Raw genomic sequence first — 24,968 nt, forward strand, 5'->3', positions numbered from 1 at the left:
AGAAAGAAAGAAAGAAAGAAGAAAAGAAAGAAAGAAGAAAGAAAGAAAGAAAGAAAGAAAGAAAGAAAGAAAGAAAGAAAGAAAGAAAGAAAGAAAGAAAGAAAAAGAAAATTACCTGAGCCTGGTAACATGCCCCTGTAGTCCCTACTACATGGAAGGCTGAGGCAAGGAAATTTCTTGAGCACAGGGATTTGAGGCTGTAATGAGCACTCTAGCCTAGGTGACATAGCAAGACCCTTTAAAAAAAAAAAAAAAAAAAAAAAAAGGTGTATCTTATGCCAAAAAGGTTTTCCACATGCTTACATATGCATGACCAGGGTGGCAGGCTGGTAAATACCCAGGGGGTGATGAGGAAGCTAATTTCTAGCATCAGTGTACCAATTTCCATGGGGTAAAGACTCCTACCAAAGCCAATTTCAAATGACTAATTTAATAAAGGGCTTAAAAGCTTTATAAAAATTGAATAATTGGTTCTTACAAGCCCACACCACCTAGCTCCAGCAAACAACTGCCACAATTGGTAAAGGTTTCACACTAGTTCTGCTATATGGCACCTGTTTTTAAACAGACACATCTATTACAAACAAGTCCATCACATTCCATTTCACTGATATATATATGTATCTCAATATATGTATATATATCAGTATATATATGTATATATTGATTTAAGTATCCTTTATCATGAATATTCATATTGTTTCCAAAATTACTCATTGTAAAAATATTATGAAAAATACAGGTTTTGAGTATGTCTTTATGTATTTCTCTGATAATTTTCTTAGGGTATACTATGGATGGTTCATTATAAGATTAAAGGGAGGTATTTTGGCGGTATCTTTGAAACAAATAGCCAAGGCCCCCCCTCCAAAGCCTATGCCAGGTGCACTCTCAACCACTGTGTGTGAGACCAGCATACCTGGTCATTAAATCGCTGTATCCAGACGAACGCTAGGTGGAATTGTTCTTTAATCTCTGCCAGAAGTATGAGTGGAAAAAAAAATGGCATCTCACGTTGGATTAGCTTGAATCTATTTTCTCATGCATGAACTAGAGCTTCTTTTTAGCCTGATCAATCTATGCTGATCCGTTTTTGACGGCCTGAACTGCTAGTTTCAAATGTTTTTGCTAATTTTTCCAAAGTATGCTTTATATTGAAAAGACGTGTGTGTGTGTGTGTGTGTGTGTGTGTGTACAATAGTTCCTTGTATTCTGATGATATGAACCCTTTGCCATATACTTGTTTTCCCAATTTTTCATTTGTCCTTTAACTTATATTTTGTGCTATACTAATTTTTAAATCTTTATGTAGTCGATTACATCAGACTTTCTTTGCTAACCCCTACCTTTGATGACATATCTAGAAATGTCTCCATCCCAACATTTAAAAAATGTTTGCATATTTTTTTCTACTACTCTTAGAGTTTAATTTATTTTTTATATTCAAATACTTAATTCAACTGAGATTTATTTCGGGGTACAAAGTAGGAATTGTACCCCAATTAAATTCCTACCTTGTGAAGTACAAGGTAGGAATTTAATTATTTTTTCTAAAAAATTATCCAAATGTCCTAGCATTTAAATATATCTCTTCCTCTGACTCTGGATGTTAACCCTGGGCAGCCGCCAGCTGCAGAGCTGGCTTCCTTTCTTTTCTGGATTCCTGTTTTCACTTCAATTTTGGCCTCTAAGGATTTCTTACCAACTCAGCAATTCATTTTAAATGACATTTATTTTTAAATGCAGCATTTCAAGCTGCTTTACAGCAAAAGGGGTGTTTAGAGGACCTTGTCCGCCATACTGGGAAAAACAGAAATCTTTTCCAATCTTATTCCCACATAGCAGCTAGCACGCTCATTTAATACCTTAGCTGGATAACGTAAGGGTCCTGCCCAAATCCTTTCAATGGCTTTTTATTGCAGTTAAAGTAAATGTAACAACGTCCTCAGAATGTGCTGCACCCTGCCTACGTCTTCCTCTTCCTCTCATGCTCCATTCCCCATAGTTCGTGAAGCTCCTGCAACCCAGAATCTACATGCCATCCCACTGTTTTGAAGATGGCTCGTTCTCATCCCTCAATTCTCAATAAAACAGCATCTTCATTAATAGATCGTCCTTAATTATGGGATAAGGAAAGGAATATCCCATTACTTTCCATCACTATAATGCCTTATTTATAATTATAGAGAACTTCTTATACAAATGGGTTTATTTACTTGTTTTCTTCAAGTAAGAAAAGACTTGAAGTCCTTCCCAAGACTATGAACTCCATGAGGGCAAAGATAATTTGTTTTGGTTACCAATACGGGCAAGTACAGTGTCTAGCACATACTCACACACTATAGATAAATGAATGAATACACACACAGTGTCTTTCTCATCTTTACCTACCCTATGTACAGGGGTCAGCACATAACAGGTGCCCAGGAGACATATGCTGAATTGGATTTCACATCTAATCATGAAGGACCAACCTCTCTAAATATGGAGGTTATACAGATCTTTAACCTGTTTCCATTAAATCCCCAAGATGTACATTTAAAGTAGGAGGACAATACTTATCATCCTTTTGTGACAAAAATATTCCATGTTTTGAAATGAATAATTAGCATATTAAAAAGCCGATTTCCCTGGAACTGAAGAGGATTTGTGTATTAAATCTGCTGGGGTTTCAATTCTAGAGAGTTTGCAGTACATGAAATAGCTTACCTATGTATGAATATGGATGGGTTAAGGTGCCGCCAGCCCATACTTCAGTGTACTTACTGAGTCCAAGTGACATTCTAGCTGTTTTGTTGCCATACACACAAAAAGTGATCATTTCCGAGAGAGATAAAACATTCCAGCTCCACCAGAAATAAAACAGAACTTGGAGTGAAACCACCATAAAATTTCACAATTCACTTCTAATCACTGCCAAAGATTAGCAGAAAAGAACTGGCATTTGTAAACTGAAAAGAATTTTCTAGAACTCTACACTGCTGGGTACCCAAAAAATCTCTGAGCCACGTGCAAACATTCTTGACTAAGTCCCTTACCCCCTAAGTGGGGGGATAGAGGCCGCAGTCAGTCGTTGGAAAATGAGGAAAAGCTAGGGAGTTAAGAGTTAGTAGTACCTCTGAGTTAGCCGCAGGGGAATCCGTATGAATAATGCCAAAGCTACCTTGCAGCATGCCAAAGTTAACAGCTTCCCACTCCACTCAAACCTGCTGCATCTGTACCAAGCCACCTTTCCTTCATTGATCTGCAATCTTTTTCCAGTTTAGAACCGCTTTCCTTTGAGAAAATTTTTATAAACTGGGAAATATGCATATTATCCCTATATACACAATTAAAGTGTACTATCTATGTTTCAGGAAGACTGGAGCAAATCAACTTGAAATTTTATTGGCAACATGAAAAATCACATCTTAGGTTCTGTTTTGGTAACTGGCTAAATGTTTCTTTTCAAATATGTGTGTTCCATATCATCAATTATTGACAGATTTGGTTGGCATGTTTTGAAAATGAAGTCCTAATTATAAATAATTCAGTGGCAGCATGGTATATTTTAAATGACAGTGCATCTTAAAGTCAAATAGCAATACGAATTTTACTACTTACTACTATAGTGATATTAGGTAAGTTAATTCAATTTTTTGAATTTGGAGTTCCTCACTTGTAACAATAGAAGAAAAAATACATTTCTGTATTATGAGGCTTTTCAGAAATGAATATAATCTTATATGAGTATTGTCCTTGATTTAAAGAATGTTACTTTCCTCACTTTTCTTCCTTTCCATTACCTACCTACCCACCCACTGCATAGTAATTATCAATTTACAGAGAATTAAAATAAAATAGATTTAAAGTCATATTTAGCTTAACATGGTCTTCTTTTAGTGATTAAAAAACCAATACTGTAAAATGCTTCATGGCTATTATTGCAGTCATCAATTATTACTGCATTACAGATGAGAGACCCGTGTTAAGAACAGGATATTTCGAGTAATGTAGGTGAGAGAGCTAAAAGTTTGCCTTAATAAAGCAACCAGGAAGAAAGACCCTGTCTTCACTTTCTTCCTGAAATTCCTCTTAGCATTTTACTAAGAAGACTGCACGCAGTGGGAGGGAGAAAATCCTCCAACACTTCCGATTACTAATTACTCCATTTATGATTTCCATGATTTCAATCAACCCTCAAGTAAAGCTATACGCTCCTCTTAGACCTGAATATAGATGGGCTGGGTTTCTACTGTGCCTCAAGAAATACATTGCTGCTAGCAAAGACATTTCACAGCTCAGTGTCAATTGCAAACAACAGCAGATCGTTTCTGCCTTAGGACTAGAAACTTGCAAAAGTGGATCCAGAGTTTTATGCTTTTGCCTGCCATCTCTTCTTCCTTCATTATCCTGAAGGGCATGCAAAGCTTTCAGTCTCCACCACCTCTGCTGTACCCTTTATTTTTTTTTTTTTTCTGAATAAAAGTATACTGATTAACAAAGCCTTATCCCTGGAGATGCTGATCACTCTCATGGCTGTAGGTGTGCTAGATGCAAGGAAATTTCTGGAAGATTGAAGGTTTCTATTTTCTCTCACCATCTTAATATACTGGGAAGGAGGGAAAGGGTAAGAATGTAAGACAAACAAACAAAACACCCAGAAAAAAATTAACTGTTCAAAAAGGAAACCATTCAATGCAAAGCTCAGGAAAAAAAAAAGTGGGGCAGTATTTAAATATGGTATTAAAAATGGTTTAGTTTCTTTGGTAATCTGAAAAAGTATATAGCTGGGTTGGCATCAAATCCAGGAAATCCATCTAGGAATACTTTATCTATCTCTATTTTCCTCTTTGTATTTTCTGTCTCTCTCTCTTTTTCCTACTATCCCTCTTTTTTAAAAATGTCTTCTCTCTCTTCCTCTCTCTTTCTTTTTCTTCTTTTCCTTTACCTTGAGTGGACACCAGAAAATGATGAAAAGACATGTAGAATCAAGCCATGTGAATGTCAAAACATGTATCATATAAGAAATTCAAATTTCCTTAGATGACCAGAAAAATTTAAAAATTCAAAAAAAGGAAAATATAAGAATCAAATTAATGTTTTCCCTTTAAAAATCAAATATCAGTCCATTAACCAATTTTGGGACAGCCTGAAGTCTTAAAGGATCTGGAGAAGTATAAGGCATTCAGATTAAATCAGGTGTATCAAGTTAAAGCTAGCAGGTTTTTGCATCTGGTCATCAGATAAGTCTATGGCAAACAAAGATTTCTCCCCCTTGAACAAAAGGGAAAACAAAACTATTGTATATTATGATTAATAATGATTGAAATCTACTTGGGAACAATAATTTGTATATCTGTTTGCTTTAAAGCAGGTGTGTCTAATCTTTTGGCCTCCCTGGGCCACTTTGGAAGAAGAAGAATTGTCTTGGGCCACACATACAATAAGCTAACACTAAAACTAACTGATGATCTAAAAAAAAAAAAATCAGGAAAAGTCTCGTAATGTTTTAAGAAAGTTTAGAAATATGTAGGGCCATATTCAAAGCTGTTTTTGGCTTCATGTGGCCCGCAGGCAATGAGTTGGACAAGCTTGCTTTAAAGGGATAACAGAGTGAATTGAAAGTATTCTCACTCCAAAAATGGTAACTATGTTAGGCAATACATATGTTAATTAGCTAGATTTAGTCAATTCACAATGTATAAATACTTCAAAATGTCATGTTACATATGATAAATACAACTTAATCTCTCATCTAGTAATAATAATAAAGGTCTATATTTCAACTGTAGTTGTATTTTTTTTTTTTTTTTTTTTTTTTTTTTAGAAAGAGAGACAGGGTCTTGTTCTATAGCCCAGGCTGGAGTGCAGTGGTATGATCACAGCTCATTTTATCTTTACTGCCCACGCTCAACTGATCCTCCCACCTCAGCCTCCTGAGTAGCTGAGAGTACAGGTGTGCATCACCACACCCAGCTATTTTTTAAAATTTTTTTGTGGAGTCAGGGTCTTACTATTTTGCACAGGCTGGTTTCAAACTCCTGATCTCAAGCAATCTCCCCACCTCCCAAAGTGCTGGGATTATAGGCATGAATCAATGCACCTGGCCCTTGGCATACTTCTTATGCAAGTGTAAGTAACTAGTAATAAAATAAAACCCACCATATTAATAAAAAGCAATATTTAATATAAAAAAGATCACACATATAGAAATCATGATAGATGTCCTTGTTTTCTTTTCTTTTCCTCTTAGGTATCTACAATTATGCAGTAGGTCCTGGAAGGCACCACTGAGAAAACATAATTGGCAGATAGTCTCAATTGGTCAGTCTTGCTAGCATTGCATGGCGAGCCCAAATCTCAAAGAGACTATAACATTTTCTTATGTAAGTGAAGACGAAATGCAAACACCAGTAAGTTGGTGTACATATCAAAATGAACACTCCTATATACCTCAAAGAGCACTTTGAAAAACATGAGAGTATCTTGGAAGAAAAAAAAAAATGGGCTGATGGATAAAAGCCTTAAATTACTATTTCAGATCCGACAAACACTGTAGAAAAATGATATTTATTTCCCAATAATGTACAGCTGCAACAAGCATTTTGGTTCCTATGGTAGAAGGAGAAATGAATGTCATAAAAACAACACACTATAGCCTAGGTTGTTGAGGGAGTTATTATTTTATTTCTTTTCTCTCATTTTCTTAGTTGTCTTGCATTTTTGTTGTTCCTACTGTCTCTAAAACAGGAAAAAGCAAATCCAAGCAACTGTGTACATCAGGTTTTATAGGTTTGGATGGCAGGTACTTGAAGTTGACTGAGATTCCAAAATTATTTGTAAAATGTATCCATTTTCTCTCTGTTTCTCGAAAGTAAAAGAGAGATGGCAGCACTCAGTGGATTTAAAAACAGAACAATCACTGTGTTGTTATCTTGGGTGGATATGTATTTCATTTTCTAAAGGAGTTAATCAGTTACGCAGCAAAGAAACTTTTAAAATTGTGAAATAAAACTGGGTGGGAACTGGTGTTGGGAGTGAGTCACTGCCAAGGTGGCGATCTGGTCCTTAAAAATATGGTAGAAATGAATATTCAGGGTGGGAGGAGGGAGGGAAATGATAGCAAAAACAAAGGTAATTCAAAGCGTAGAATAAATTCTTGTAATACAAACATTGTTATCTACCGTGATATGCAGGCGTTCTTGCAAAAATATTGGTTTCCCTTAACTAACACCGCCATGTGAAAAAGAACCAGGTAATTTTTCTAAACTTAGAATTATCACTGTGATACAAGAAGCTGTGTATCAGCAAAGTCAGTATCAGGCCAATTACGTGGCACTTAAATCTCTTTTCAATCAGGCTATAGTAAATACACCCTTGGGAAATATAAGTAACTAAAACATAAGTGTGTTTCAAACCACAAACACAGCTCAAAGGAAAAAAAAAAAAAGAAGTGAAGAGATTTGCTCCCAAGAGGCATCATTTAAATGACAACAGGGTGAAATTCTGTAATTCCAATGACCTTTAGGTCCAAGAATAAAATGAAACAGTATTCTTCATACATTTTCCAAATGTTTGAACTAAATTACATAGAAATGAAAAGCGTTCAGGATGACTAGTCATGGGCAACCAGTACAGGAAGCAATGTCACAAGTATATCTGAGTATGGAGTTTTTAAAGCAAGGACATTCAAATAAAATGAGGCCATTGGGGCTGGCAACAAATTGAATTCTTACCAGAAGCTAAAGAACCATCACATAGAATTAATAATATTGTATGTCCTTGCAAAAGTAAGACAGCATTTAAAAAAGAAAGACACCTAGCCAACTACAACCAAAATACATTAAATGTGGACATTTTCTTCATGTGAAGTAATTCCTGTCCTGCAAAATTTGTTCCCAACCTGTCTTTCCAGCTTGGCTTCTAAATGCCTTCATACTGTCTTTTCAGTTGCCCTGAACTCTTTCATTCCCAAAAAGAGATGCATTTCTTCCTAGGAAAGTGCAATGATTAAGTCTTCCCCAATATCTCCTGACAGGATGGGTAACTTTCTCTGCTCCCACGGCATTCTATTTGGTAATTGTTTTCTCTTCCTTCTCTCAAACCTTACTGTATTACTCTTAAATAAGAAACTCCTCTTACTAACCCTGGATTGTACAATATAAAATGGTCAAACACATGATCTTTAGAATAAAGTGAAATTATTGTTAACATTGTTATTAGAAGCAATGTAAGTAACTAAGAGGAGGAATATACCCTGTGGGTGTCCATGATGCATAATGTTCCTTCATGAAAAACAAGAAACCGGAATTGATTGGGATCTACTGCTGTTGTTTGTTAGTTGTCTGGTGATAAAAAATGATGAAATGACTGCTTCACTGTCCTCAAACAACTCACAGAGTAAAACAGAACTTAAATCTCTCAATTACTAGGAAATCACAGTGTTTTTTACTATTTATTTATTTTGCATTGTGTAATTCACTCCCAATAATTTGATAGATTATTTCCATTCTCTACAAATTTTGTAAAAATATAATGAAAAAGGAATCAGAGGATCTTACTTCTCTTAGCAGAGCATAGTCCTAAAGAAACACAATGTAGTATGGAATTAAGAAAAAAAAAAAAAAAGCACTATTTCTGGAGTCAAGGCTGCGTAGCTCTATCAGGCATGCCATCATGAGCATCATGCAACTGGGCTACATGTGCCCTGGAGTTCATTTCCCAAACTATCAAACAGGTAGAAGAGTTTCTAGCCCCTACCCTATACAATGTTTCCTGTGAAGTTAATGATAATGTGTGTGAAATCTAGCCCTGTGCCTGGCACACAGTCAACTGTGGACTTCGAAATAAAATCTTTTTCAAAGGTCTGTGTGTGTGCCTGCATTTTGGGGAGGCAGTGCACTGTCTTTTCCGTGTGGTTTTTGCAGCAAATAATTTTGCTATGGTAATATTTTTTAAATTCATCATATTCTATATGGTGCTATTTTTATTATCGCCTCAACTTGGGATCACAGGCTCCAAAATTTATTTCTACTCCAAAGGCAGCTTTTACCGGTTCAGCTTCCTTACACGCTGCCAATGAAGCTCAGCAAAAGAGATGTGTATTGAGCCGATGTGTTCATTTCGTAGTCTTACTAACAGAACCTTTTTGAGTTTATTAGTAAAAATATTTAATACTATAAGAAGCAAAAATAGGAATATTGAGTTTGAATTTTGCGTTACAATCATTTTCCTCCTGAAGAAAATGTTTAAGTGCTGTGAAGGGGTAGGGTAATGATGGAAAGATACTCCTTACCAAAAAAGCATAGAGACCTATCACAGAGTGGTTCTTCAACAGTTTGCAAAATGATTGATTACCTGTGGTCCCTTAGATCTCAAACTTCTTTCTAAATCATTTATATTCTAGTAGACCCCAACTGAAGCATATTTAGTAAAAATAATATTGATGTCAGGAATCGAGAAACTAGTTGAAGTTACAGGCATGCTAAGAATAACTGTGTGACTTCGAGTAATACCTTTAAATACTTTGATCGTAACTTGTCTTATCCAACAAAGGTGGTTATGACAGCTCTGACTACCCCATGGTTTGGGTGTGAGAATGACACTGAATATGTACAATGCAAACTGCTTTTTTAAGCAGAGGGAGCTTTATTATTATTACCATAACTAGCACATTATAATTATAGAATCACTATTATAATTATCTAAGCTTCAATTCCTTAAAGGGAAATAAAGCTCTTTACAAAAATTATTTGCTTTTATCACCAGCTAAGATGAAAATGTTGCTTCCCCATTCCTGAGGGGATAAGGAGATCACATTACTGCTACCAGAAAAATCTTGATCTGAAGTCAGAATCGTATGACTTAAAGGCCAGTTCACTGCATGTGAAAACACACTGCGTGGCGCTAAACTCTGATGCTGCTATGGTTTCTTTTTTTATATTTGAGGCTTCTCTTAAAAAGCCCACACGGAAGGACTCAGAACAACAAAATAAATGTCCTAGTACTATGATATACATGTAGAGTGCTTTAGGGTTTTCAGAACATTCCTCCTTTGTCCCTAACATCAACTTGTGTTTCCGCTGAGATGGGAACCTGAGCACAAGGAGAGTCTCACGAAAGACCAACAAATCTGTCAGCACCCACAGATACCGTATAAAAGGCAATACCTTCATGCGCAGAGAGGTTGGTTGATCCCTCAAGATGTGCGATGCTTTCTTTCTTCCCCCACTAGCCCAGAGCCAGTTGCTCTTTTCGTTTTTGTCAACAACATGTCCTTTTTGTTCCTCTCCCTCCAACTAGGAAGTGGCATCACTGTCAGACACAATACACCTCTTCATTAGGAAGGCAAATGAGTATGTGCCAGATGGGCTGTGGGGATTACAACATGTTTCCTGCTCTCATGGTGACGCAAGGTGGCTGGTATGAGAACTTATCTTATGCAAGACGTTAGTTTCCCCTAGCAGAATTATGAGTCACAGTTCCTGGGTAGAAAGCTCTCTTACCAACAGCACTTGAGGTGGGGGCTGGGGACTCCCTGGATGGATTACAGTAAAGGTCATTCAAAAAAGTAACATCGCCAGGACCGCTGGGAAGGCACCAGCACTCACTAGCTTCTGGAACCTTCACGATCCTTCAGCAATGGTAACACAGTCACCTCTCCCTCTTCCTTCAAGATGAGGGAGAACAAAAAACCACATCATGAATTACTGGCATGAACCCAAACAGTTTCCATTATAAAACTAGACAGTTTAGGGGCCGGGGAAGTGATGTAAAGGGGCATATGTTCAACCATTTGACACCTACATATTGAGCATCTGTTATGTGTCTATGTGTCAATCATTATTCTGAGTGTTTGGATAACAAACAAAAGTTTCTGAACAACTTCCTGCCCTCAGGCAGCTTAAAATACAAGACAGAGAGAGGGAAGGAGGAAAGAAAAGGGATGGAGAGAAACAAAAGCAGGAAGGCAGAAAAGGAGGAAGGACTGGGAGTTGGGGAAGAAAAAGAGGAAGGAAAAGGAGGAGGAAGATGAAGAGGGAGGAGAGGGACACAAGAGAAAGAAGGTTAATATAATATCAGGAAATGTGAGTGTTTAAAAAGAAAGCTAAAACAGGATAGAGGGATAGACTGTGACTGGTTGGGATTTTTAGTTAAGATGGTCAAGGAAGCTTCTGTGAGCCGATAACATTCAAACACACAACTAAATCAAAGAAGAACAAATTAAAATCAAGAATTATATTTACCACATTTGAAAATCAGGAATCAAGAAATTCACCTATCAAATGGGACACCTAACCAAGCAGGATCGATGCTGGACAAAGAGCATCCCAGCTGAACAGCAGCCCCGGTTATCCACAGCCTTTCCTCTGCGAAGCTCCAAAGGCCAACAAGGCTAGAAGTTACCTCTCCTTTCAGCTTTGAGCTGACTCTGTCCTACTTATACCACTCCTTTAGTGCTATTTTTGCTTTCCAATACAATGCTTTATGTGGCACAGAAAAGCTGAAATGTACCCAGAAAAGATGATCAGGATGGTAGGAGGGCTCAGATCCATGGCATATGAAAAACGGTTGAAGGCATATATTGCAGAACACTGAGGTCATGGTTATATGGTAACTAAACATATCGGAAGCCCTCTCAGAAGCCCTCTCACACAGAAAAGGAATTAAAACAATGATATGGAAAGTATGGTTCGTGGTGTTCAGGGGACTTTTACCTGAAAAGCTTTATAAGATGAGGACCTCTAGGTTTCCTTTATTACAATTAGAGAATCATTGCATTAGGTTTTTGGTTGTTTTGTTTCTTATCTTTTTTTTTTCCAGTCCTGCAGTTGAACCAAGCAAATACTTAGAAAGAGACAAATTTCAGTTTTATGTACTAAAAACTTTCTAAGAATTTGATTAGCCCAAAAACATAGGCTGCAATTTAATGATTAATAGTCAGAGGTAGAGAGTGGTTCTGGGCATAATTCTGGGAAGAAGAGGTGACCTGAAAAGATGGATTTTCAAATAGCAAGTCTCTTCCATCTCTAATTTCATGTGATCCAAGCCCATGATGACTGAGTTTGGTTTTTAATCTCAGTAAAGGTCTTAGCTGGCTCCTCTTATGAAGTAACATCCAAAGAATGAGTCTAAAGACAGATTCTCTTTTTTTCCTATATAGAAACAATATGACAAAAGCTCATCATTATGTCATTTAACATCTCAATGGATAATTACCACTGATGCCTTCTCCACCACTGGCTCAAATCTGAAAAACAGATTGTGCTATTATCACTTCCACTTTTTCCCCATAGGACCTGAGGTAAGGGAAAACAGCAATATTCTAGTTGGCTTAGTGTGAAGGTGATGAAAATTCCTGTATTTAAACATAGCAGACCACTTTCCTCCTGTGCACGCTATCCCATGAAGACTAGAGACATCAGTGGTTCTATCACCAAAATTCTGTTATTATTCTGCTTTATGATAACTTGCTACCACAGAAGACAACGGACATAAATAACATTATGCTCATTTAAATTCATTCTCAGGAAGAGTGAACTCATTACTCTATGCATGACTTGCATTTTAATACATTTTCAAAAGCCATTCACTTACCTGAGGCATCACTTTGCAGAATTCCATAAAAGTAGAGACTCATTACATACCACAGAAGTGTCATCCTATAAACATAAATACAAAGGTAAGGAGAATCACTTATTACTTTCAAACCTTAAATGATAATAATTAGCATGCATGCATACTTACTATAGACTAGGGATTGTTCCAGGAATTTTATAGTATTAACAAATTTAATTGTCAGAACCAACTAATAAAACAGGTTTTATTTTGGTTTTGCTTTGTTTTGTTGTTTTTAATTCCCATATTACATGCAGATAAAGAAATTTCATAGACAAGTTTAAATAACATAACCAAGATCCTTTGGTTAGAAAGTGGTAGAGCTATGATCAAACTCCAGCTGTCTGCCTCTACAACTATCTCTTTTTTCACTGAACTAAACTGCCTACTTAAAAAATATTCATCTGGATTTTCTGACCAGGACTCACATTTCTGACAGATAAATTCAACCTTCTTACCCCTCTTTGCATTCCCTTGGTGTATTTCTAGTGGGAGTATTTTACAATCCAGGTACTTTTCCCTTTTAGTGACACGTAGAAAGCCTAGGAATCCTGGATTCAGACTTTCTCTGCAATCCATCACACTCTGAATTTACATTAAGGAAAACTATATAAATCTAGTTCCCTGCTGCTCTTGCTCTCCTCTTCTCACTGGAAGAGAGAAATGATGAGGCAGGAGTCTAATTTCTGTGATATTTAGCCTTCCTATTGATAACCAGCTAAAGCAGCCAACTACTGTGAACCGTACCCTTATATTTGGTTGTGTGATATTTAATGCAGAAGACCTGGAGATTTGACAGCTCTGTGAAGTATTTCTTTTCCTACTGTCCAATACATAACTGGCCACTGTTAAAACCTCTGTGGGTTATAAATACTGAATCCTGAAGACAATGCAGAAAATCTATGCTTAAGGACTCTGCTTTGTGTGTTGAATATAACAGTCATATAAGAATGCCTGCAGAGGTCTTGATAACTTGTCCAGATCATACTTCTATTAAGTGTCAAAGATGGGATTTATATCCACACTGGGCTAACTACAAAGACTATTATCTCAAATAGCCTATGCCACAAGTTTCACAACCACAGGTATGCAGCTGCTTAAACAGATCAAAGAGGTATTTGATAAATAAGGTTCTCATATAATATCATTTAAAATGGGTCAGTTTTAACAGCATTAAGTTAAAATGAAAGTTATAAACTACACAAGGAATCCAAGCTATGTGGCTACCCTAAAGGATAATGCGAGTTTCCAACTCCCGTCACCTCTCTTAACCACATGTCTCGAAAAATCTCTGGTTCATGCCTCCTCTTTTAGCCTGGTTGGACACAAATCACAGGTGAGCTCATCATATCAGAAGCTATTGTTTTATCTGATAAAGTCAATGATGTTTTCTTCCCAGCACCTCCTCCTTCCAACTCTTATATTATGGCTTTGGGAAAATCTTTTTTCTCTTCATCAGTCTTTCATTTATTCAATAAAATATGTATTAAGCATTTTCTCCTTCTTTTCCAAATTTTTTAATTTGTGTGTGGGGGGGGAGGGTATATAGTAGGTATATATAGAGAGGGTATATATATTCATGGTGACCTGAGATGTTTTGATACAGGCAAGCAATGTGAAATAAGCACAACATGGAAAATGGAAATATCCATCCCCTCAAGGATTTATCCTCTGAGTTTCCAAGTTGCTATCATATAACTACGAAGCCTCAGTGAGCAAGATGTAGGGCTTTCTCTAAGGGCACTTTTCCATAGTAAAGATGAACCCCAAGGAAGCCACTTTAGTATCATCAACTATGAATAGAACACACATCCAGAGACACTTAGGAGATAAAAAGAGTTTCCAGACAGAAATTCTAGCACCAGGCAGGGTCTAACAGAAACTTAAAATGTGCACACACACACACACACACACACACACACACAAAACCCTATAATACAAAGTAAAAGTGATAAAAATAGAGGCGAACAGATAAGTGTTATTGAAGATTAGCAAAGGAAAGGGGTCACTCTGGCCAAGACAATGAAAGAAGAGGTGGCATTTGAACTGGTTTGGATATTTAGACTTGAGGCAAAAGGAACATGTGAGTAAAAGAAACTTTGAGTGGAGAATGATGCTCAAAGGTAGTGAAAGCATAGAACACAAAGAGAAAATAGTATATAAAGAACTGAGTTTTGCTCAAGCACAAAGTATTAGAAAAAGAACTATAGAAGATTTTATTGGAAAGTAGACAGTGGTAGGATCAATGGCAAAGCCTCAATTAACAGGCTAAGGGCATGGGATGTCACTTAAACAGCAAATAGGGGACCACCAAACTTTTCTAAGTAGAGGAGCAATATGACCATCAAATTTTACTTTATGGAACACTGCCAGGCATGTATTGGATAGATTGCTGCTAAATTCTGTCTTGAAATCATTTTGGCTCTGGAGCCTGTTATCACAATAATTACTATCTTCCTAGCTTTGTGACATCTACAGACTTGATCAGCATGCAATCTATATCCTCATCCAAGTCATTAATAAATGTAATTAATTATTCTGCATTAAGCTTGCCAGCAAAGAGCAACTAGAGATTTCATTGCATTCAGGGAACAGTAATTTCAGCCCTGCTCCTCAGTTGTGCTAAAAAGCATTACGGCCTCCCAAATAGCTGTGGGCTATTTTAAAAGCCCCACATACCTCTAGATTTTCCCAATTTGCCTGTTTATAAGCTGCTGAATTCCTAAGGCAACATTTAGAAGACATTCTAATTAGTGTGATTGAGGGCCTTAATTGATATTCCCAAGAGTAACTGGATTATGCTGAAGGCAGCAAAGAGTCAGGTCACCAAGGCAAAGCTAATCTAAAGATAACTTGTCTGCAAACACACATCCAGGGCCAGTCCTGCCCTGTGATGAATTAGAATAAAGCAGACTGAAAAGGAAATGTGATTGAGCAGGCTGCTTTTGACAGATTACAGGTACCAATGTTACTGGGAGGAGGATGGCTGATCTGAAACCTCTCAGAGAATGCTGGGTCATTTAGCATTGTTTTGTATTCAGCCTTAGAATTTTATTATTGTAAACAATAATACACTTTTGGTTCTTGCTTCGTAGAGTGAGAGAGTGCTGGGTCAGAGATGGAGAAACTGTCAGAAAGAAAAGGGACTTGGGTAATAAACATAGTTTCTCAGTGTCTAAACTATAGGTTAGCCTTAGATTATTGTGATAGGGCCTAACAGACCCTGCTGTTTCTTCAGATGACTGGAACCTACGTATAATATGTTCCCAGGCTTTCTCACATTATCCATTTTATTTACTGCATGACAATCTCCGTAGTTCCTCCCTTGCGTTTTGGTACGTCTCTCATATTTAATCCCGTTGTTTCCCAGTGTATCAACTTTAATGCCTATATCCTTTAGCAAGAAGATTTAAAATGTACTTTGTTCTCTGTAATCAACAACAATGTTAAAGATATGTCTTAACATGTGCTCAGCACCTTAACATCTGTTTCTGCATATGAAAGTTTTTATTGTCTGTATTCTCTAGACTTGGTAATCATTAACATCTCCTTACCTGCATCACTCTGATGACTGGATGCTCTCATCTAGCCAGCAGGTGACAGGCTGAAACTAGGTTTGCTGCCCCAAGGGTGGTATTTGCCCTGAATCACCATTTGTTCTGTCTTCCTTCCGCACAGCAGCATTTCAGCAGGTCATAGGACTGGATTTGTTTCTCAGTTTCCTGATCCCATATATGGCTCTATACTCAGAAAACACCCACTCAGGCCTTCGACCTGGTGCTTGTCAGCACCCTCTTCCAGAAGCCTACCTTGTATCCCTGTAAAGGCTTACAGTCTGCTCGATAAACCTCCTGTAACCATGAAACTGCTAAACCTGCTTCATTCCTGCCATGGTTGAAGCACACCCTTCTCTATGACCTGCCCACTGAAAATGATGACTATTCAGTTTTGAAAGCTTGGCCATTCACACCAATCAATACACCCTAGAAGGCCATCCCCATGAAGGGTCAAATCTCGTCCTTGAGTTCTGAACCTGCCCTGATCCCATTCAGATCTTTGCCTTAAATTTCTCTAAATTACTGCAAAAAGGCTGAGTAGGTCTTGCATTCTGTGCTTACCTAAGATATGACAAACAAGCCTTTGAAGAAAACAGGAAAAGCTATTAATTATTCCATTCTACAGGAAAGGGATAGCATTCATTAAGATATGAAAGTTATTATTTTCATAATCAAACTTTTATGGAACTTATAGGGCTTTTTTGAAAACAAGATTCTTGTGCAGAGTATTTCAGAATCCGATATTTACCAGTAAATAAAATTTTGGCAAAGTAACATGGAAGACTCTGATTTGGGGTAAAATGAAGTAAATGTTCATCATCCTGTCTTTCCCAATGAATGCAGTTATAAAACATGAGCATATTATATGGAACAACTGTTTGAGGATTCTAAAAGTAAAAAATAGTGCATTCTTTTCAGTAGGGCATTCACCAAGATATACCATATCATGTATCATAAATCAAATCTTAACAAATTTAAAAGAATTCAAAGTATGTTCTCTAGCCGCAGAACTAGAAATCAATAACAGAAAGATAACAGGAAAATTTCTAAACACTTCAAAATTAAAGTATATACCTTAAAATAAAGTATATATTATAGAAAAATCAAAAAGAAAGTTGTAAGGTAAATTAGAAAATACTTTTAACTTGACAAAAATAAAAATAAAACAAACCAAGTATGTAGGATGCAACTAATGTAGTGTGTAGAGGATAATTTGTAGCATTAAAGCCTTATCTTAGAAAAAAAGTAAGATGTCAAGCCCATAATCTAATCTTCCCATTTAAGAAACTAGAGAAAGAAGAGAGGAATAAATTAAACAAACATAATTAAGGAAATTATATTATAGAGTAGAAATCAATTTTAAAACAGGAAAAAACATATATGTATATATATACATGTATATATATAAAGAAATCAAAAGTTAGTTTTTTGAAAAGAACAATAAAACATAAACTTCAAGCCAGGTGACACAAAAAAGAAGGAAAAATTTCCCTATCACTAATAACAGAAATGAAAGAGGGGACATGACTAGGCATCATGGAAACAATAAAATGGTAATAAAGGAATATTACAAACTCTAGGCTCATACATTCCATAGCTTAGATAAAACGGACTAATATCTCAAAAACTACAAACTACTAAAGCTGAGCTAAGATGAAATGGACAACATGAATAGTCCAATAACTTTTAAAGGAATAGAAATATATTCATCATCCGAGACACCAGAAAGGAACACAATATTGCTGACACCACCATTTTAGCCTTATGAAGCCCCAAGCAGAGAACCAGCTAAGCCACATTGTTTTGGCCTTCTGATACACAGAAACTGTGCAACAATAAATGGGTGTTTTTAAGCAACTAAGTTTTTGGTAATTTGTTACACTGGTAATAGAAAATAATATGAGACATACCATATTCATGAACCGAAAAACTCAACATAGAGAAGTCAATTTTCTCCAAGACGTCTTATAGATTTAGTTAATTCCAATCAAAATCCCAGAAAGATTTTTTCTTTTTAGCTACAGAGAAGCTGATTCTAATATTTATATTAAAAGAGAAAGTCCTAAGACATTGAGAAAACTTTTGAAAAATAAGAATAAAGTTGGAGGAATCAGACAACAAACAACTAAATTTTAAAATATTGAAGTCATAAAGAAACACTTTACCAAAAAGAATATGCAAAAGTCAAATAAACACATGAAGAATAATTCAACACCATTAGCCATCAGGGAAATGCAAATTAAAACCACAAGGAGATACCACAATACACCTTTCAAAATGACTAGAATTAAAAAATAAATACTGATAATACTAAGTGATGAAGAGGATGCAAAACAATTGGAACTCTCATAGTGGTAGAATATGAAATGTCCATACACTCTCTCCAGAAAACAGCTTAGCAATTTCTTAATAAAGTTAAACATAAACTTGCCATACAACCCAGTAATCTCACTCGTAGATATTTCTCCAAGGAAAATTAAAACTTAATTTTCATACAAAGAGTTATACATGCATGTTTGCGGAAGTCCTATTATTAATTGCCTAAAGTTGGAAACAATTCAATTGTCATTCTACAAGTGAATGTACCAACAAACTCTGTGGCATCCAAAAAATAGAGTAATACTCAGCAATACTAAGCAATGAGCATTATACATGGTGATCTAATAACTTGGATGACTCTCTAAGGCATTGTGCTGAATTAAATAAGCCAACCTTAATAGGATGCCTATTGTATGATTCCATTTAAATAACACTCTCAAAAAGACAGTACTGGAGTGACAGAACAAACAGATCAAGGGTTTAGGGATAGTGGAAGAGTATGACTTAAAAAGGAGGCACATGACAGTTGTTTGGGGAAACAGAACAATTTTGCATCCTGATTGTCGCAGTAGGTACTTGACTCGATACATGGGTTAATATTCATAGAGATTTACTCCCAAAAAAGTCATACCAATGTATTAGTTAGAAATGTATTTTAAGTGGTATGATTTTTCTTTTCAAAAAGCTCAACACATGATTTGTGAAGCCTTTTAGAGAGTTTAAAGAAAGCTATTTTAACCTGAATATGTTTTCTATTTTGAACATTTCTTTTGAAAATAACACAACCTTGTCATTAAGTACTGAATATTCCAGAAACACCTAGCAGTAGAGGCACATGAAGAGATCAATGAAATGCCTCAACTTTCAGCTTACCAAGCCACTACTTCTAACCTTTACTGATATAACGGCAGAGTCAAAGTTCATCAGAAAACATGAGCACACTCCTCTTAGATATTGCCTTCTCCCTTCTCAGGAAATAGCTTCAAAGTGTTCAGCACTCTGAGAGGACATATATACATAATATACCACCTGCTATCTTTAGAACCTTGGAATAGAATGTGAACAGATTGATTCCCTTTTGTTCTTTAATATTCTGAATAGCAACATGCTCTGTGGAGTGAGGGAAAAAAATATCATCATGAAGTCCAGTCCCTCACAAGGGAGAACTAGAACTGGGTTTCAGTGAAAGGAAGGTGAAAGAGCAATTTAAAAAGAGCACTGAACTTGAAGTTCCTAATTTTTTTGACTGTGTGATCCTGGAGAGCCTGAGAAAAGAGGTGAGGAATATTTACAGTGACCTCTTAGGAAGATCTGTAGCCAGCTCACTGTCTTGATGGTTAACTCAACAATGATGTGCTAGGGGTCCATGGATCCTTCCAAACAAGGTAAAGAATTGTTCCATTGTACCCTCTCTAGTGGGTGAACAATTTTATGATTAAATAATTTTCTACTTAGGGACACTGAGGTTGCGGAATGATAGAAACTAATATACCTACCTCACCATTTGTTGAGAGGAAAGTCTTAATAATTGCTGTAAAGTGCTCAGCACCATCTAGGAACATAAACTGCTCTCAGCAAATGCTGCTTATCAACTCTTATTAAGTGAGATAATAGATGTGAAATACTTGAGGAACCCCCATGAAGTATAGACAATGTGAGCTACCATTAATATGATTTACAAAAAAGAGCCCAAGTTACGTGGTTCAAGCTGACTATTGAGTATTGGGCAAAACTCGCCACGCCCGACACTTTCTGTGCACTAGGTTGAAGTTTAGTGCTTTATTTTCAAAACATTTCAAAGAAGATAGTTTTACTTGTCAAGTCTGGCCTTGACAATTACAGAAAACCCAGGATTGTTGTGATAGACTCTATGATGAGATTGAAAATTGGAAAAATATGGCTCAGAAGGTTTCCCTTCTGAGGCCCCATGTTTCATTTCTAAAATAGCAGTAAAAATCCCTGTCCTGACTATTTCATAGGGTAGATGGAGAGGCTTAAAGGATGTGACATGTGGAAACGTGTGTGTGTGTGTGTGTGTGTGTGTGCGCGCGCATACATATGTATACAAAACGCTATATATTATGCGAATTGGTGTTTATTATGAAATAAGCTAAAGTTTTTTCTTGGTTTTGCTTAAATTTGAAAGAAACTGAAGAGGCAGAGAACTTAAAGTCAATAAGGAAATATTTTATAAATTGCTTAATTTAAATCAGAAAATGAATTACCATTGAGATATTAAAGGGAGGGGCAAAAGTGAGGTTTCTGGGGTCTGGTAATGTTCTAGTTCTTAGGTCATGATTACATGACAATGCCTATGTAAAAAAATGAAAAACATTAAACACAATATTTATGTACTACTGTCAATATGTTGCATTTCTGTAAAAAGTGTGAAAAAAATTTTTTATTGGTTAAAGTGTATTTAAGAAAACAGGAAGAGGCTACAGAAAGATACAGAACTAACTAACTATAGATAGATATATCTCTCTGTTTTTTTTTTTTTTTTTTTTTTTTTAACTAACTATAGATAGATATGTGTGTGTGTGTGTGTGTGTGTGTGTGTGTGTGTGTACATATATATATATATACACGTATATATATATACATATATATATACGTATATATATATACCAATATATATAAATAAATCTAAATCAGAATGTGACAGGGAACTTCAAGGCTGGATGGAAGAGTATTTATGATGAGACGGTCGAACACTACTTATAATTCACTCAGCAAATCTGTATCAAGCTCTGGATGCAGTCTGGAGCAGGAGGGAGAGAAATGGTTCCCTTCTTCATGAAGCTTGCAATGCAGAGTTATTCAAAACCCATACTTTCAATTCTAATAATGAAAAAAGATTAGACAAACCTGAAAAAGGGACATGCTACAAAACAACTGGCGTGAAATTTCAAAAGTATCAAGTTAGGAGGTTAATGCAAAATGGAAAGGCTGTTCCAGCCTGAAGGAAGCAAGGCAAGAGAACTAAATGCAGTGCCTGATCCTGAAACGGATCTTTTGGCTATAAAAGCATGTTATGGATCAGGAAAAAAATGCTCTTTCTGCTGTGCTGTAACTTTTTCTGTCAGTCTGAGATTATATAAATTTCTCTTCTAATCCAACCCTCCCCCCGCACAGTTTAGAGAACTGTGCTGCAGCACGGGCATTTCAAATCATGTGAGAGTATGGAGTAGGGAAAGAAGAGTCCAGAGGAGGGGGGAAGGAGCATATTACCTGGGCAATGTGATGCCATCTGAAGTTCAAATAGGGAATTAGGTGAAATTATAACCACCACCGGCACAAAACAGACATATCACCTGTGGACTAAGATCCAGTCACCTCCAGGTTAGGAAATTAATTACTTTTCCCAGCATAGAAAAGTTTCTTAGCCACCTGAGGTTTTCTCCCCTTAAATTTCACTTAACGACATTGCTACTAATAACATCTCTAATTCAAAAGAATGGTCTGAAGATCACGATCCTGTCTGTGAGACTCTCAAGAGAAAGGCATTTTCTACAAGCTGTTAGAAAGGCCAGAAGTAACAAAACTGTGGCTGAATTTTCATAGATTTCTCTATAAAACCTGTATTCCCTAGCTTCTGAATCTACAGCATCAAATTTCATTCAAATCAATGTATTTATTGAGCCCCTATTTTATACACTTTAATAGAAGTTGTGCAATATATAGAAATAAACACATTGTTCATTTAATCAGGGATCTCACAGGTAGGGAGCAAAGTTAGATACACACACATACACACACACACACACACACACAAGAAAGCAAATGGCTAAGTAGGATACAACTCCTCCAAAATGCGAGATGAAAATTATCATGTCCTGTGCTAAGCAATCTGCAAAGGACCTTGTGTCCAAAAAATTAGTGTGAAAAGTAACATACCACATCTCTCTTGGAGATTCACAATATACATTGGCATTTTTAAAGGCTTGGAGTAATCTGCCAAGTGAATATTGTGGCCAATTTGTCTTAACACAGCATTAACCAAAGTAATTTTGAGACATTCAAGTATAAAGTGCCCCCTGGAGAACCTCCGACCAGTCTGCACACTAGTTGAATGGGGTGGAGCCATGGAAGTTTGCACCATTTGCAGCAGGGAAAAGCCTGGCTTCTCCTGTTCCTGGGTGGTAACCAGGGATCCAATCTGTGACGCAGGAAGCCTGCTAGCAACTCTCACTTTGCTGAGAGTCCCTGTTTCCTTTTTTTTTCTTTCTTTCTTTTTTTCCATGAAATAAATTCAATTTTTCTCATCCTTCTGTGTATCTGCAAGCCTAATCTTTCCTGATTATGTGACAAGAATCCTACTGAGAAAGTCCCACAACATCTTTGGTGCCCAGAACATGGGGTTTGAGAAAGGGTGAGAAGCAAACCAAGAAATCTCGTTCCCTCCCATTCCTTTTTTTTTTCCCATTTATTTATTTTATTGCATTTTAGGTTTTGGGGTACATGTGAAGAACATGCAAAATTGTTGCATAAGTACACACGTGGTAGTGTGATTTGCTGCCTTCCTCGCCATCACCTACATCTGGCATTTCTCCCCTTGCTATCTCTCCCCAGCTCCCCATCCCCCACCGTCCCTCCCCTATTTCCCCCCAACTGACCCCAGTGTGTAGTGCTCCCCTCCCTGTGTCCATGTGTTCTCATTGTTCAACACCCGCCTATGAGTGAGAACATGCGGTGTTTGATCTTCTGCTCTTTTGTCAGTTTGCTGAGAATGATGGTTTCCAGGTTCATCCATGTCCCTACAAAGGACCCAAACTCATCGTTTTTGATGGCTGCATAATATTCCATGGTGTATATGTGCCACATTTTCCCTATCCAGTCTATCGTCGATGGGCATTTGGGTTGGTTCCAGGTCTTTGCTATTGTAAACAGTGCTGCAATGAACATTCGTGTGCATGTGTCCTTATAGTAGAACGATTTGTAATCCTTTGGATATATACCCAGTAATGGGATTGCTGGGTCAAATGGGATTTCTGTGTGTAAATTAGTTCAACCATTGTGGAAGACAGTGTGGCGATCCCTCCCATTTCTAAACCTTTTCATCCACACACTTCTGAGGGTAGGGGAAACTGTGCCCCCACCACCATCACTCCTGGGGTTCAGGAAGCCTCAGTCCAACCCAGCTTTTCCATGGCCTTTTGCTTCCTTTTTCTGGATGGAAGGGCAAGTGGCAGCTCCCTTTTCCCCCTCCCCTCCTAGCTAGGGCTGGTAAATGCCATGCATCTGAGACATCTTCCCCTTCCCCTGGCCAAGGGTTCAACCCCATTGGATGGCATTTTAAATTTTTCTTTCTTTCCTTTTCTCCATCAGGTCAGAAGCTGACTTTTAAGCATGGCTGTGTGTTTTTGTTTTTGTTTTTTTCCTTTCAGAAGACATTTTACTAGGCTAGGAATGATAATGACTACTGTTTATATTCTCTGTAAAAATTTTATTATGAGACAGGGTTTGTGAGGCTGGTTTTAAGCTGTAGCCAATTGGGTGTGCTTTGCATGTCTTTCTGTATGGTCTGTGAAACATTCCGTTGCAGGCCTCCATCTTGTTTTACGTCCTTGAGAGCATGGCATGTAACGCCATGGCAAGGCTTTGTTTAGCTTACCCATGGCCTGGATTCAATCCTGGCTTAGGAAATGAGTCCCTTCTGGTTTGATATCTGCATGACCTTTTGCTACTTGTTGATTCCCCTCCCCTTCACAGAATGTTCTGGTTTTTCCTTTCTCTGAACCTTTAGTAAAGGCTGAAAGACAGAAATACTGGCCACTTGTTGAGTTATAAGGGAGTTAAAAGGATTTTCTTAAGGACACTCAGCTTAATTAAAAGTAGATAACCAAGTTATATTTCAATGGCCTTTATGTTTTCCTTTTCATGAACGTTGTTTTTCTGAAAAAATTGTTTTTTCAGTCCATTAAATTATTTTTCTCCATTTTGCCTCACCACTATTAATGCATGCATAAAATGGGAGAGACTTCTGTTTTTCTCATGGAACCCCAGAAATTAAAAGTATCTGGAGGCTAATAATCCATATAGGAGAGTGGCAAATGAAGGATCTTGTGGGAACTGGGTTTTCTTCTGAGTGTCTGTGTAGTTATATATTTGTTTTGCGTGTGATGTCTATAAAAATAGCTCAAATTAATCGTCCTAAAGGAAGATAAGCACTTTGATCAAATGTTTTTAGAATGGAAAACAAAAGCTGTGGTATCTTTTAGTTCACATGACTTTAATCATTGGGGAAAATGTAAATTCTTGCCTAGGGTTAAATAATTGTTTTAGATTAGATAAGATAAGCTAAAAGTTCAAACAGCTGCTAGAGGGTATGTAAAAATTAATCTTGCAAAATTCCCTGTATAAGCATATTGGGTAAATTCAAAAAGGTAATTTATGGTTTTTCTGTAAATTGAGGATTGAAATAGAAGCACAAGTTACTCTTAAGGCACTAATCTGTTCTTTAGCAAAATTTGTAAAGGGCCATAAAATGTT

At 36.8% G+C, this 24,968-nt stretch overlaps 1 protein-coding gene across 7 annotated transcripts in view; it reads right to left on the minus strand.

Moving 5' to 3' along the window:
* IL1RAP (interleukin 1 receptor accessory protein) overlaps positions 1–24,968 on the minus strand; it is a 150,213-nt gene that overhangs the window by 87,174 nt on the left and 38,071 nt on the right. For 5 of the 7 annotated variants that reach the window (XR_004275137.1, XM_032298250.1, XM_032298251.1 and 2 more), the window contains one exon: positions 12,580–12,644. Coding sequence is in view for 6 of the 7 variants with exons in the window: in XM_032298250.1 (XP_032154141.1) it covers positions 12,580–12,643 (64 nt within the window). In the remaining variant the exon portion in view is untranslated. Of the gene's footprint in view, positions 1–12,579; positions 12,645–22,373; positions 22,398–24,968 lie in introns of those variants that run through there. The other 2 variants (XM_032298249.1, XM_032298255.1) reach the window with 2 other exon arrangements.

This window comes from Sapajus apella, unplaced genomic scaffold (genome assembly GCF_009761245.1).
Source record: "Sapajus apella isolate SASKATOON/1434 unplaced genomic scaffold, GSC_monkey_1.0 scaffold38, whole genome shotgun sequence".
In the NCBI taxonomy this organism is placed as follows: domain Eukaryota; kingdom Metazoa; phylum Chordata; class Mammalia; order Primates; family Cebidae; genus Sapajus; species Sapajus apella.